The sequence below is a fragment of the Populus alba genome, chromosome 17 (genome assembly GCF_005239225.2).
Source record: "Populus alba chromosome 17, ASM523922v2, whole genome shotgun sequence".
In the NCBI taxonomy this organism is placed as follows: domain Eukaryota; kingdom Viridiplantae; phylum Streptophyta; class Magnoliopsida; order Malpighiales; family Salicaceae; genus Populus; species Populus alba.
Window position 1 is genome coordinate 2,061,470 of NC_133300.1, and position 10,357 is coordinate 2,071,826.

The following is a 10,357-nucleotide window of genomic DNA, read 5'->3' on the forward strand; positions in this document are numbered from 1 at the left end:
AACTGACATATCTCTCAATTTACACATAATTATCTACTAGATCCACAAACAAAAGAAGAGAAATAGGCCCTCTTTTTGATGATTGTAAAGGCAAAAACCTTAAGGCAAGGGTTGATTGTGTATTTCTCAGTAGATGATAGATACAATTTTTTTTTTTTCTAGAATTCAATTGAGAATTGGTTGATGGTTAGGGGATACTTAGAATATAACCCAAAAATTAATCTTGAAATTTAAAAGCATAATTAAATGGATTCATCAATTAATTACCAGCTTTGTTCTTGTCCTTGGGACAGCCTTCCAACATCAGGATGTTATGGATGTGTGTAATCGATTCATAAATTCCTATAAGTAGCATGCCTTTTAAATTTATTTTAATTTTAACAATATAGGAGAAATAATATCATGGATAATTTGGATCTTATAATTCAGGGCCTTCTCATATATTTTCTCAATCAAAACTTTAAATTCCTTACAAAACATATATTTTTTTTTAATCCAAAACATACAATTTGAGTGGAATCTATAATCAAATATGAACGGAAAGATTTAGTCAAACATGGCACCATGAGGACCAAATGGAAAAGGTTGGGAACTCAATTTGCATCAATGGAGAGCCTAATTGAACAAAAAATGATAATTTAGGACCAAATTGAAGAAATATATTGAGTATTGGGGCAGACTTGCAAAATAATTAAATTTAGAACCTTAATTGAACTTTTAATGGGCCTTATTAATTTAATTAACAGCTTAAACCAAAATAAAATTAAGATTGAAAGTTAATTTGATCAAAATTAAAAGGATTAATTAAATTAAATGATTTCATTAAAAATTTAATAAGTTTAATTTAGCCGAAATGCTACATTCGGTCCCCTATCCGAGCAACAGATCCATTCGGAGCCACAACAAAGATAGTCAGATGTTTGCTTTCCTTTATGTCATATTCGGAACTCTGCCTTGCCAACACTAGTCAAAAGGTGCTCGGAAATAAAAGAGTTTCTTTAGCGAGAGTATTGTGGAGGAATTTGTATAAAAAAGAAGAGATGTGGGAGAGGGAATCCGAGATCATGGAGAAATACCATTTTCTTGAGGACAAGTAAGAGTAGAAAGTTAATTATTTTAAAAAATATAGTTTTTTTAAATCAGATTTTAAAGATAAAGATAAATCATTTGGAATTCGTAAAAGAAAATGGTTGTTTTTTTTTTTGTTGGAAAAAAAGGTTTATTAGGAGAGGAGAAGTACCATTTATTCTCCGGAACAGGTAAAATTGAGGGTAAAAGTTTTTATTAGGAGAGGAGAATGTGAAATCTAAGTATAAAACTTTACAAAAAAAAAAAAAGCATGTTAAACTGCAATGTCAAATGAGCCTTACTTGGCTAATCGTGTTTCCATGAGAAGCAAAAGACTCGATACAAATTAACATCTTTAGCATAGTTTGATAAAAGAATTCAGTATGTAACATAAGATAGAAAAGTATTAGGTAAATAGTATATTTTCACTAACTGCTAATAAAAAACACATTTTTTTTAAAAACCGCTAATAAAAATATAATTGTATTAAACAAACATTACTTTTATCCTCAAAGGGCGTGACGTGGCGACAAAGAACTTGAGATCTGTACAGCAGGTCTCGAGTTCGAGTCAGGGCATGCACTTCTTGTAAGAGTATGGGACAGCCGGAGTTTTATTCGCTCACCTGGACCCACAAAGTGCGCTTTCTGGGAATGGGGTTTACTCAAATTCAAAAAAAAAAAAAAAGTTTATATGGAACAACTGTTAATAATAATAGCGGTTGTTTATTAAACATACCCATTTCAATTTTAAATAACCATTATTAATAGAAATAACAGTTATATTAAACAACCATTATTAATGTTAGTGTCTGTATTCAATCGATCGTTATTCATAAAAAAAAAAAATATAGAAAAATTAATTAAAATAAAAAAATAAAATAAAATTTAAATTGAAAAAAATCACTTAAAAAAAGAGAGACTATTTTTGCTTTAAAATTGAAATAACCGCTATTGTCGTTTTAAAAATTAATTTTGATATAGTTTATTAAAATAATTAAATTTTTTAAAAATAAAAAAATTTATTTTAAATTTAAATATTTTTAAAATAAAAAAATAAACAAGATTTAATTCAATAAAAGAGCCATGATAATGGCGGGCAGTTCTACCAGCTGTACATGTCGAATCCTTCTTTGCTTGTGGCGGTTACTAAAGTAACATGAAACAATACTAAAGTAAAGGCTTAGATAGGAATAAGAAAAGCAGAGTGGAAAAAAAAAAAAAACACTAATTGAGAATGATAGATATCTATAAATAAAAAAACATTTTTTTTTTATCCCATCCTTTTGAGACTCTCGTCCTTCCGCAAAGATCCACCATAGCTCTTGAGTTGAGTGGAGGTCAATTATCTGTGCTGTCATTGAGGTTTTTGGTCCCCAGGCTGTCCTCACCTGAGGTTCGAGGCTTTTTCAAAAGGCACAAGCTCAATCAATGGAAAAGTTGAAGTTCATCTTTAAATTATTCTCCTTTTTTATTTTTTCACAAGTATTTAACCGTTCAATTTGTAAGAACATCGGTCTTTTTTACAAGCCAGCAATTACACTTTTTAAATTTGGTATTATAATAATAATTATTTATGTGATAATTTCATCCATGTTTTTTTAGCCTTCTACCAAATACCTTCTAATAGTAATGCCAAATGAAGTTTTTAAAAAAATATTTCTGAACTAATTTTATGTGTTTATATTTTAGCTGTAAACTTCATTTCCCACATGTTTCACTCTTTGACTATTGAGTTTTGTTCTTGGAAATTCTCATTAAAGTTAACTGTAGTTTCTATTTTTTTTTTTTTCATATCCTTGTAGTTTTAGCTATTTATATTTAATTTTAAAAATTTATTTTTTTCACATTTTTAATTCCTTGATGTAGCGAGTATAGAGAGAAAAATGCTAGGAAAAAAGAACAAAAAAGTATTTTGGTGAGTCATATTTCAAGAACATAAATATTGATTTTAGTGTTAATAGATTTGCCTTTAAAAAGGATGATAAATCAATGTGATTTTATTGATTTTAGTGTTATTTGTTCTATTTCAAAAAAATCTGAGACAAATAACATGTTGTATGCTTGTGTGTGTGTGTGTGTTGTGTGTATAAACACGCAAGCCTAACCTCTTAGATTCAATAGAGGCTGATCATGTAGCAAATCAAGCATTTGAGGCTAGCCTTTCAAAGCATGGGTGCGCATGAGCTTCATTCACTTGGCCTTTAAATATTGCACATGAATCTTTACAGAGGAATAAAATATATATTTTGTTATTGTGAATTTTTATTTTGTTTATGTGAATTAATTATTCTTTTATTTTTCCTTACAAGCGCATAAAAATTATAAAGACATAATTTTTTTTTTACTGAAACTTTCTTTTCAAATCATGATGATTTTTTATTTTAAAAAAATGCTTCTAATAAAAAAAAAGACATGTTTTCTTCAAAATAAAAAACAAATAAATAAGGAAAAGGGAGTTTTGACCAAAGAAACGTTTTTTCCCCTCATGGATTTAAATTATTAGAATTCTTGAGAATATTGGTTTTAATATCTTTAAGTGTTAATTGAAAAAAAGGTTTTATTAATAAAAAATATGTGTTTATTCAAAATAGGAAAAAAATATAAGAGATGAAGAATTTGAAAAAAAAAATTCTATAAAATTTAAATCATCCAAACTCTTTCAAATATTTATTTTAATTGCCATATAATTAAATAAAAATTAACTATAAAAATGGTCTCGCTGTCTTTTCTATTTCCTTTATTATAATATTTATATGTATCTATGTTTTGCTTTTTTATTAGAAAAATCAACTTTTAATTTAAATTTAATCTTGAATTAACATTCATGTTTTTTTTTTTTACAGTTTATATATTTTTAAATTTATTGTATTAAACACATATATTATCTTTTTATTCTTCGATTAACAAATTTATTTATTTATTTTTGTTGAAATTTGTTAAGATAGTATAAAAACACAACAATAATACCTGTACCTGAATCGTGGAGCGCTGATACAATATAATATAATTAATATAATTTTCTTGTCTCTTCTTTTCCTATAAAGTCTACGTATTCCCATCATGCAATTCAGTGGCCTAATTATCACTCTCTCTCACATAATCACTTTCTCACCCTTTCTGCAAAAATCCACCAAGCCTCCTGCTTTCCACTACTCCTTCTCTCACATATTCCCACCCTCACCGTTTCTGCAAAAATCCACCATGGCTCTGGAGTTGATCGGCGGATCAATTCTCTCTCCTGTCATTCAGGTTCTGGTCGACAGGTTGGCCTCTCGTGAGGTTCTGGGCTTCTTCAAAAGCCACAAACTCGATGGTGGTCTTCTGGAAAAGCTGAATGAAACACTGAATACTGTCAACGGACTACTCGACGATGCGGAGGAGAAGCAGATTACAAATCGTGCTGTGAAGAACTGGCTCAATGATGTTAAACATGCTGTCTATGAAGCTGAGGACATATCGGAGGAGATTGATTATGAATATCTACGATCCAAGGACATTGATACCCCTCGACCTGGCAGCAGTTGGGTAAGCATAAGTTCTTGCACCTATAGACCTTGCTTCCTCATAAAATGTTTGTTTGTTTTTTTGTTTGTTTTTTTTTTTTTTTTTTAACTTTCATGTATGCTCTCTAGTCTGTAAACGAGGAAAAAATAATTTTAGGCATGGTTGTTGTCTTTCTGTGAGTTTTAATTAAAGACTATTCATTGTTATGCATGCAACTAATATCAATTGGCTTTAATTTGGTGTCTCTGGCGAAATTATGCTTGCAAATTCTCATTTATTAATTAGTTTTCTAGACATGGGCTTTGGATTTTTTAAATCTGAATTATTTATATAAATTTTGTCAATTTTAATTAAATTATATTTTTTTTTATAAGAGCATAAATAAATTTTAATTGTTCTGAAAAAATAAGGGATATAAAATTGAATTGTCTTTCAATATTTTTTCATGATGAATAATTAGGACTTACGAGATTCAAAACCCATTATTATAAATATTAAATTTCTTAGTATTTATATATATAATAATCACCAAGAATTATGCCCTGATTTTTTGTTAGCATAATTAGACTCAGAAAAATATTTTTATGTTGTGCATACTGGACCGAAAGCAAACAAAAATAAAATACAAACAAGCAGATTTACGTGGTTCCCCAAAACCGAGTATATCCACGGAGGTAGCAAATTATATATTATTGAAGGAATGATACAAAAACTCAACTCAACCCCAATACAATCCCACAAAACCCAGTGTTTCACTCTTACGCTCAGTGTTTTCTCTCAAATCTGTATTTTTCACTCTCACACACGTTGCACTTCACGTACACTCACAGCACACTCTTGCACTCTCTTTGTCTCCATTTATAGGAGAAGTGAAAGCTCTTGCAGCAACAGAACCAACTACTACAATAAATATTGTGGTTGCAAAAGAGAGGGGTGGTTGATGGTAGTTAAGAAAAATGTTGACAATTGCAAATGTTGACAATTTGCTACAATTTATATATGAAAGCTTCATATCTTTGTTTTAAGTATTAAAAATAAATACTTTAATTTTAATATAATATAATAAGGGCTATGAAAATCACTAATGACATTTAATCACTATCTTTTTAAAACTTGAATTTTACTGCGTGCATTAAGTTAGCATCAACAATTGTAAATTCTTGAAAAAGATCTGTAGAAAGAAAACTTATTAATTCTCTAGATGTAAAAATCTTAATGTTTATGTTTTGATATTAAAAAATTATAATGTTTTCCTGAATTCTATCTCATATATTTAGTCCACCATTGCAGGCAAGGAATCTGGTTCCATTTCTAAATCCAGCTAATAGAAGGATGAAGGAGATGGGAGCAGAGTTACAAAAGATCCTTGAGAAGCTTGAAACGTTTACTTAAACTAAAGGGTGATCTGCGCCACATAGAAGGTACTGGTGGATGGAGACCATTGTCAGAGAAAACAACTCCACTGGTTAATGAACCTGATGTATATGGAAGGGACTCTGATAAGGAAGCCATAATGGAGTGCTTGTTGACACAACACAAGACAGATGACTCAAATTTAGTTGTGGTTCCTATTGTGGGCATGGGAGGGGTTGGTAAAACCACTCTTGCTCAGCTTATCTACAAAGACAGAAGGGTAGATGAGTGCTTCGAGCTCAAAGCCTGGGTCTGGGCTTCACAACAATTTGACGTCACCAGGATTATTAAGGATATTCTTGATAAGATCGACGCAACTACTTGTCGCACCAAAGAACCAGATGAATCTCTAATGGAAGCAGTGAAAGGGAAAAAACTTCTTCTTGTTCTAGATGATGCGTGGAACATTGAGTACAATGAATGGGATAAATTACTGCTGCCTTTGCGGTATGTGGAGCACGGAAGTAAGATTGTCGTGACAACACGGGATCAAGATGTAGCAAAAGTCACGCAAACTGTCATCACCCCTCACTGCTTGAAAGGAATACGCTATGAAGATTGCTGGAAGTTGTTTGCAAGGGATGCATTTAGTGGTGTAAATTCTGGAGCAGTCTCACACTTGGAAGCATTTGGCAGAGAAATAGTGAGAAAGTGCAAAGGTTTACCGCTGGCAGCAAAAACTCTTGGTGGTCTTTTGCACTCCGTAGAAGATGTCACGCAATGGGAGAAGATATCCAATAGCAGTTTGTGGGTCCGTCGAATGAAAAACATCCCTCCAGCTCTAACATTGAGCTATTATTATCTCCCTTCACACCTCAAACGTTGTTTTGCTTATTGTGCAATATTTCCCAAGGGTTCTAAAATCAAGAAGCATAAATTAATCACTGAATGGATGGCACAAGGTTTTTTAGTCCAGCCCAGAGGCGTTGAGGAGATGGAAGATATAGGTGAAAATACTTTGATGATCTTGTCTCCAGGTCACTTTTCCAGCAATCAACTAATGATTCTATTTTCAGCATGCATGACCTCATAAGTGATTTAGCTGAATACGCGTCAGGAGAATTTTGCTTTAAGCTTGATATTAAGGAATCGGGCTCTGGGTTGGAGGGTCAACATTTGCGCGCCTTGTTTCTTAGGGAAGTTGATAATGAGGCACTGAATGACATCTTGCCAAATCTTAAGAGCTTGCGAACGCTATCTTTATTTAATTCAAAACATATTTCTTCTCAGTTGCTCAATTCCATTGGCAACTTAAAACATTTGCGGTTCTTGGACCTTTCTCGTACCGCCATAGAAAGGTTACCTGATAGTGTGTGCACCTTGTACTATTTGCAAAGTTTATTGTTACGAAAGTGTCGACATCTCATGGAGTTGCCATCCAACATCTCCAACTTGGTCAACTTACAACATCTTGATATTGAAGGGACAAATTTGGAAGAGATGCCACCAAAAATGGAGAAACTCACAAAGCTTCGATATTTGGAATACTACATCGTGGGAAAAGATAGTGGGTCTAGCATGAAAGTGTTGGGGAAGCTCTCTCATTTAAGGAAAAAGCTTTCTATTGGGAATCTCAGAGATGTTGCAAATGCTCAAGATGCTTTGGATGCCGATTTGAAGGGTAAGAAGAAGATTGAGGAGTTGGGGTTGAAGTGGGATGGCAATACGGATGACACACGGCACGAGAGAGAAGTACTTGAGAGATTGGAGCCTTCTGAAAATGTGAAACAGCTTTTCATTACTGGTTACGGGGGTACAACGTTCCCAGGCTGGCTCGGAAACTCTTCCTTCTCAAATATGGTAGTGTTGTTTCTTTATGGATGCAAGAACTGCATCCTCTTGCCACCACTGGGGCAGCTGCCATCTCTAGAAGAGCTCCAAATTAAAGGACTTGATGAAGTTGTGGCTGTTGGTCCTGAGTTCTATGGAAGTGACTCTTCGATGGAGAATCCATTTAAATCCCTCAAAATATTAAAGTTCGAGGGGATGAAAAAATGGCAGGAATGGAAAACAGATGTAGCTTTCCCTCATCTTGCAAAGCTCTTCATAAGAGGTTGTCCTGAGTTAACACATGCCATGCCTCCTCGTCGTCGTCTCCTTCCTTCTTTATTGATTCTTTCTATTAAAGAATGCCCGCAGCTTGGGGACAGATATTGGAAACGTGTAAAAAAATTTTGATCCCCGGTCCAAGCAACAGATCCAAAGCTATTACAGAGATCTTGTCCAATTCTTTTGCCTTCCTTCTTTTACTTTTCTAGCTATTTTTTCCTACTTTCTACAAGCTTCAGATTCTTATATTGTATAGAGAATTTGATTCTAGTTTTTTAACGGTTCATAAGCCTCGATCCATTTTGTGAATTTTCAAGGTGATGTTGTGAGAATTTCAAAAAACTATTTGCATGCACATAGTTACAGAAAATTTTCAAGGTGATCATTAAATAATGTTTTTATCTCTTTCTAAAAACATTTAACCATTTAATTTATAATTACACAAAACATGTTTAAAAACCAACTTTCACACCCTAAAATGAACACTTGTAATCATTGCTTCTATAATAATTCATCCCTATTTCTCAATTTCATACGTACTAATGCTGCCTAAGATTAATATTAGAGATGCTATGTGTTTGTTAATGTAGTACGTATGCTTTTGCAAAATCACGTTTGGGTTGGAGAAGTGCTTTTGCAAAATTACGTTTGGGTTGGAGGAATGCTTTTGTTAATAAGTAAAAACCATCAAAATATATCAATTTAATTAAAAAAAAAGACATTAATTCAAAGTTTTTCTATACAAAACATACTTTGAAAATCACTTACAAATACAATGTACGAAAGCATGCATATTGTCGAAAGGCGTCCTAATAAATTACATAAACAAATAATAATAAATCGATAGGTGATAATGTTTATAAATGTCATAATGGTAATATCACATTAATTGAAAGATCTACTCAACCATGATTTTAAAAGTTTCCTTGATGAAAAAGCCATGTCACTTAGCCAAGAAAATAGCCAGTATGGTATCTCCGGTGTTGCAGGGCAATTTTTTAAAACTTATTTATATTTAATTTTGTTGTAATTAAGCTAAATATTTGTAGGAATTCTAATAATTTAAATTGTGGAGAATAAACTCATTTCTTTATTCAAAACTCCATTTTTTTTATTTTGACAAAAATATATTTTATATTAACAACATGGTTTGTTTTTTTAAAAACAAAAAACCTTAAGGTGATTTAAAAAGATATTTATATAAGAATCCAATTATTTAAATTCATAACCAAACATCCGTTTTCTTATCCATAAAATACAAAATAAATATTGTTTCAAAATAATTATAAGTGAATTTCTAATTTTTTTTTTTAAATATACATAGATCTGGCATAATTGTCAAGTTTAGATGTTTTGGTTAAAAACTAAAATTAAAAAATATTAAAAAATAATAATGTAAAAAAAAAATTATATTTATATTTATATTTTAAAATTTTAAGGATTAATTAATTAGTTTTATTTAATCCAAAAAGAAAAGTTTTATTGTCAATCGAATAAATTATAATTAATGCTTTTAAGCTAACTTTTTTTCTTTCCTTTTCCATTCGTTGAACATCTTATTATGTTCTTCTCTACAATTCTCTGCTTCTGCTTCCTTCCAATTCTCTGGGAAGATCCCATCATGGCTGTGGAGTTCATTGGAGGATCAATTCTCTCCGCTGTCATTGAGGTTCTGAGCGAGAAGCTGACCACTCCTGAGATTCTGGGCTTCTTCAAAAGCCACAAGCTCAATGATGCTCTTCTCGGAAAGTTGAAAGAAACACTGAATACTCTCAACGGACTTCTCAGTGATGGTCTTCTGGGAAAGTTGAAAGAAACACGTATAACATTTAACAGTGAAGTGTGTTAACTCAAATTAATTTAAAATAATATTTTATTTATTTTAAAAACAATTAAAATAACATGGTTTTGATTTCATATAATTTAATTTAAAATGAAGAATCATTGAGTTGATTTGTTAGGTCTAATTAAATTTAATAACATTGTTTGGAACAACACTTCTTTGACGAATTAAAGTAAGGCTCTTGACCTAAAACCTTAATCATGGATTATCAATTTGGCTTCAATAGTTAAGAAGCATATTTAGACTTATTTGTTTCTGTATTTTAAAAGTATTTTTGAAAAAAATTGATTTTTTTTTTATTAAATTCAAATTAATATATTTTTAGTGTTTTCTATTCATTTTGATGTGCTGATGTCAAAAATATTTTCATAAATAGACCAGAAAACTAAACGTTAGCTTCTTCTTCTCCTCTAAACTACCGGCTAGTGCTAAAACAACCATAATAGAAAAAACAAATTGAGAACTTACTCATTAAAAC

General features: G+C 31.3%; 2 protein-coding genes across 2 annotated transcripts; both read left to right on the forward strand.

The window, feature by feature from the left end:
* Positions 1–4,153: 4,153 nt before the first annotated feature.
* Positions 4,154–6,733, forward strand: LOC118049836 (putative disease resistance RPP13-like protein 1). The gene is made up of 2 exons (XM_035059953.2): positions 4,154–4,595; positions 5,865–6,733. The coding sequence occupies exons 1-2, from the start codon at positions 4,272–4,274 to the stop codon at positions 5,964–5,966; spliced, it is 426 nt and encodes a 141-aa protein (XP_034915844.1). The 5' UTR covers positions 4,154–4,271; the 3' UTR covers positions 5,967–6,733.
* Positions 6,088–9,885, forward strand: LOC140954249 (putative disease resistance RPP13-like protein 1). Its single transcript, XM_073405885.1, has 3 exons — positions 6,088–6,934; positions 7,045–8,040; positions 9,650–9,885. The coding sequence occupies exons 1-3, from the start codon at positions 6,088–6,090 to the stop codon at positions 9,883–9,885; spliced, it is 2,079 nt and encodes a 692-aa protein (XP_073261986.1).
* Positions 9,886–10,357: the final 472 nt, after the last annotated feature.

What these genes read in the sequence shown, in the direction of transcription:
- LOC140954249 (XM_073405885.1), top strand. Translation starts at nt 6,088, where the DNA reads ATGGAGTGCTTGTTGACACAACACAAGACAGATGACTCAAATTTAGTT. An exon ending in TGAGGAGATGGAAGATATAG is followed by an intron (nt 6,935 to 7,044) that starts GTGAAAATACTT and finishes AATACGCGTCAG; the next exon opens with GAGAATTTTGCTTTAAGCTT. An exon ending in TGCAAAGCTCTTCATAAGAG is followed by an intron (nt 8,041 to 9,649) that starts GTTGTCCTGAGT and finishes TTCTCTGGGAAG; the next exon opens with ATCCCATCATGGCTGTGGAG.
- LOC118049836 (XM_035059953.2), top strand. Translation starts at nt 4,272, where the DNA reads ATGGCTCTGGAGTTGATCGGCGGATCAATTCTCTCTCCTGTCATTCAG. An exon ending in CTCGACCTGGCAGCAGTTGG is followed by an intron (nt 4,596 to 5,864) that starts GTAAGCATAAGT and finishes CCACCATTGCAG; the next exon opens with GCAAGGAATCTGGTTCCATT.